This window comes from Psammomys obesus, unplaced genomic scaffold, assembly GCF_907164565.1.
Source record: "Psammomys obesus unplaced genomic scaffold, mPsaObe1.curated_primary_1811, whole genome shotgun sequence".
NCBI lineage: Eukaryota > Metazoa > Chordata > Mammalia > Rodentia > Muridae > Psammomys > Psammomys obesus.
The window spans coordinates 2,736,017-2,739,812 of record NW_026596162.1 but is presented as its reverse complement, the minus strand read 5'-3'; the positions used below and the strand labels follow the sequence as shown (position 1 = coordinate 2,739,812).

The 3,796-nt window shown below is 43.7% G+C and overlaps 1 protein-coding gene across 1 annotated transcript in view; it reads left to right on the top strand.

Moving 5' to 3' along the window:
• F13a1 (coagulation factor XIII A chain) overlaps positions 1-3,327 on the top strand; it is a 175,253-nt gene extending 171,926 nt beyond the window's left edge. The window contains exon 15 of the mRNA XM_055595172.1: positions 1,616-3,327. Coding sequence (XP_055451147.1) covers positions 1,616-1,769 — 154 coding nt within the window. The 3' untranslated portion in view covers positions 1,770-3,327. The remainder of the gene's footprint in view (positions 1-1,615) is intronic.
• The last annotated feature ends 469 nt before the right edge of the window (positions 3,328-3,796 follow it).

The window sequence follows — 3,796 nt, the reverse complement described above, 5'->3', positions numbered from 1 at the left end:
GTGTGTGTGTGTGTGTGTGTGTGTGTGTGTGTGTGTGTGTGTGTGTGCGTGCGCGCGTGCGCGCGCATGTGTGTGTTTCATGCACTCACAGGTGAAGGCCCGAGGTTGATCTCAAGCATTTGCCTCAGTAAGTCTCCAGCTTATATGTTGAGTTAGGGTCTCCCACTAAAGCCAGAGATCACTCTTCTGACTAGTTGGTGCAGCCAGCCAAGTCTATGGATTCCCTGTCTCAGTCTCCTGTGTGCTGAGGTTGCCACACCCACAGTTTTCAGTCAGTCAGTCAATATGTGTTTGTGTGTGTGTGTGTGTGTGTGTGTGTGTGTGTGTGTGTGTGTTGAAATAGGTCCTGGAGATCTGAACTCTGGTCTCCATGGTCTCAAGGCAAGCACTTTACTCACTTAGCCATCACCCCAGCTCTCTGTTTCAATGCTATTGTTTAGTCTCCTGTCCACTCTCCCTGAAAAAGACTGTCCAGGCTTCCAGGCAACCCAATATTTGTCATCCCCAGAGGTCAGAAAACCCAAACCAGGAAACCTGCTTGTATAAGTCTTGCAGGAAGCTTTTCAAACTGAAGCAATTAAAGTCATCTGCCTTCTTGGAAAAAATAAAACCCGTGGAAAAAATAAGCACAATGGCCATAAAAAAAAATCTATGACAAACTATCAAATGAAATACACTGTTCAGTTGTAGACCAGGGAATGGAAGGTATACCTTGGTCAGACCTTGTCTCTGCCATTTGCTGACTATACAATCTTGGAAAAGTAACTTCCTGGTTTAATTCTAAAGTATCTACCTAAGGTGCTTCATACATAGGAACTCACAGATATCATCTCCTTCAAGATTCGATGGAAGGATGTGTGAGCTGCACCCTAGAGAAACCTAAGTATCCTCCAGCCCTCACAAACATCAGGCATCCCTCAGGATGGCTTTGTCCATGGGGCTTGGAAAGCATGGACTGGAGAGAAAAGGCTACTCAATTGTGGGGATAGATTAGGGATTTGGCAAAAAAGAAAGCAACAGAAAGACACATTAGTAGAGGGAACCCAAGCTCGTGGTTAAATTATAAATATGGTTTACAGAGAATGAGGATTCTCCATCTAAGGTGTCAGCAGGTAGTTCCTGTTCAGATGTTGGACCAGGGAGCAAGGTTCATCCTGAGGGAGTTAGCAAGAGCTAACTTAGATCATCACCAAAGGCTGCTGAAGGACCAGGTAGGATTTTAATCCCTGGAGGGAACTGATAGAGCAAAGATGAGGTAGATCAGTCCCAGATACAAGGCCACAGGGGAGGCTTTGGCACCAAACTGGGGTTCATAGGTAGGGATGCTCAGCCAAGCTTTCACATCCTCTGGGATACCAACAAGTGTATTCAGATGGAAGAAATAAAACTTGGTAGAACTGGTGGTGGCCAATCTTGGATACCCTCACAAAGGAGCTTCAGTTGGGCCATCACTTGATGAATCAGTCAGCTAGGCTAAGGGACCTAATACATGGTCCGACAGCCATCATCAGCTGAGAGAGAGAAGGGATAAGTGTCTCAGGCCTGAGTTCTCATAGTTCCTGGTTAAGATGGGAAGCTGGATCACCAACCTTTCCTCTGCTTTTTATGTTTTCAGTGAAATCCATCCCAACAGCACTGTGCAGTGGGAAGAAGTCTGTCGGCCTTGGGTCTCTGGCCCTCGGAAGCTGATTGCCAGCATGACCAGTGACTCCCTGAGACATGTGTATGGAGAGCTGGATCTGCATATTCAAAGACGACCTACCATGTAAATGCTCAGGAGGCTGAGGTGGACCTAGGCACATGGCCTATTACAGTCTTGGCTATGGAAATTCTAATGAAAAAAAAAAAAAAAGCTAGCTCTTGCTTTAATTTGGGTGTAAAGACTGAGACAGATCCCACCATGAGGATGCTATGGATTTCGTAGACATGCCTTTCCAAACCCAAGCCATTGGACAGGGGAGTTATTTTGAATTGTTCTACCTTCCAAAGGATCGGAGCATTAGCTTTAATTAAGCTATAATTAAGCCTTCATGGCTCATAAGAGTAAAAGTCATCATTTATCATTGCAAATGGCTACGGCTACACATATCAGAGGACTTCCCTTGAGTAGGGGGAATGTGCCCAATACCTGGCCTCAATTAAGATTTCTGATTCCCCACTCAGTCTTTTGGGGATAACCCACTTTCCCAAAGGAAAGGAAGTACATGACTGGGATCCTTAAAATTCTATTCCCCTTTCTTTGAATCAGGTTGCACCCTCTGCGTTAAAAAAATTTTTTTTCCAGGAATTAAGCACGGCATCATTTTTCTTCTCGGCAAAGCCAGAGATAGGTCTTTCATCTTGCACCTGCAGCCAAGGAACTGCCTGCCAAATTTCACAGATTACCTTGTGAGAAGATGTGGCCCCACATTAACAAATTGCATTTATGAGGAACTTAATCACCTAAGAGGAGATAAGGAAGCAGGTGCGGTGCTCAGATCTATTAAATAATATACTTTACGGTGCATTTTATGGGCATCACACTGTGGCCTGATCAGCAAGAATGGATAACCCTTACTTTAACCCTTTCTGGAGCTGAGAACTAGAAAGTGAGGGTGCTGATTTGGGATTGGAGAGATGAGGAATTAGTGTTCCTACTTGGTGATCATGCTTCACCTGTCTCTCTGAGAGCATCACCTTCACACAATGACACAGGCGAAAAGAAAAGAAAATCTGAGAAACTAGCAGAGTCAGTGGTTAGACATGTGCAAGATCAAAGAGATTCTGATTCTTCCTTTTCCTTCATATTTCCTATACCAAGCCCTTGCCTGACTCCTTGGATGCTAATAGCTAACATGGACGCAGCCTTGCGAGTAGCCAGCATTATTATTGACCCAGGGACAGAGGGCACCAAAATCCGTTGCCTTATGTGCCAAGGCTCCAACAGACAAGATTACTGGTGTCTATTTGTAACGCAGATTTATAGTTAGAATTTCCCATTGAAATGTCCTGGGTGTGATTTAAGTCAAGTGACTGTGATTCTTAGCTAGAAAAAGAGAAAAATACACAGTGGGAAGGAAGGTATGGGAGAAAGCGTAACGGAATGTGCTAATCTGTAGCTATGCTCAGGTTTACTTCTAAACCTTTGAGAGGCTCCTGAGCAGTGAGTCCTAACCCCCAAGGGTCAACAGATCGTCTCTATAAGCATAACTCCATGAAGTCATCTCCAAGCATTAGCATCTAATTCCAAATGAAATGCATTTTGCTAGACTTTAAAACAGCTTAACTTGGTATGTTGTTATTAATGAGAGTGTAATAGATGCCTATAATAAAGTTAATCTGATTACATGTGCACAGAAGTAAATGGTATTAATTTTCAGCACTACATATGACTAAACTCAACTGCCTGCAAAAACGCTTCTCCCTCTGCAGTGTCCACTCCACCCTGAAAAGGAGTGCATGCATTCGCCCTTTATGTAAAACAACTGTTATTGATGTTGCCATTAGCATTCCTCACCTTCCCTCTGCATTTTGTTAACCATTTTCACTGGAGAATGAAGTTTGCATGCTTAGCTTAAAATCCAGCTTCTAGAAGTTGACATTTCTCCATAGATATCTGCTTATGAACAATTTTACCAAACAAAATAATGAGTGGGCAGATGGGCACCACAGAGATCAGTCAAGATAAGCACCTCTTGTGGTGTTGGAGCAGGGATGGAGGACATTAGAAAGAATGTTTAGGAGCTTCTGTGGTCATGGTAAACCTCACCAAACAAATTTCGACTCCGATAAGGTCTCAGAATGTTTCTCAATCCCA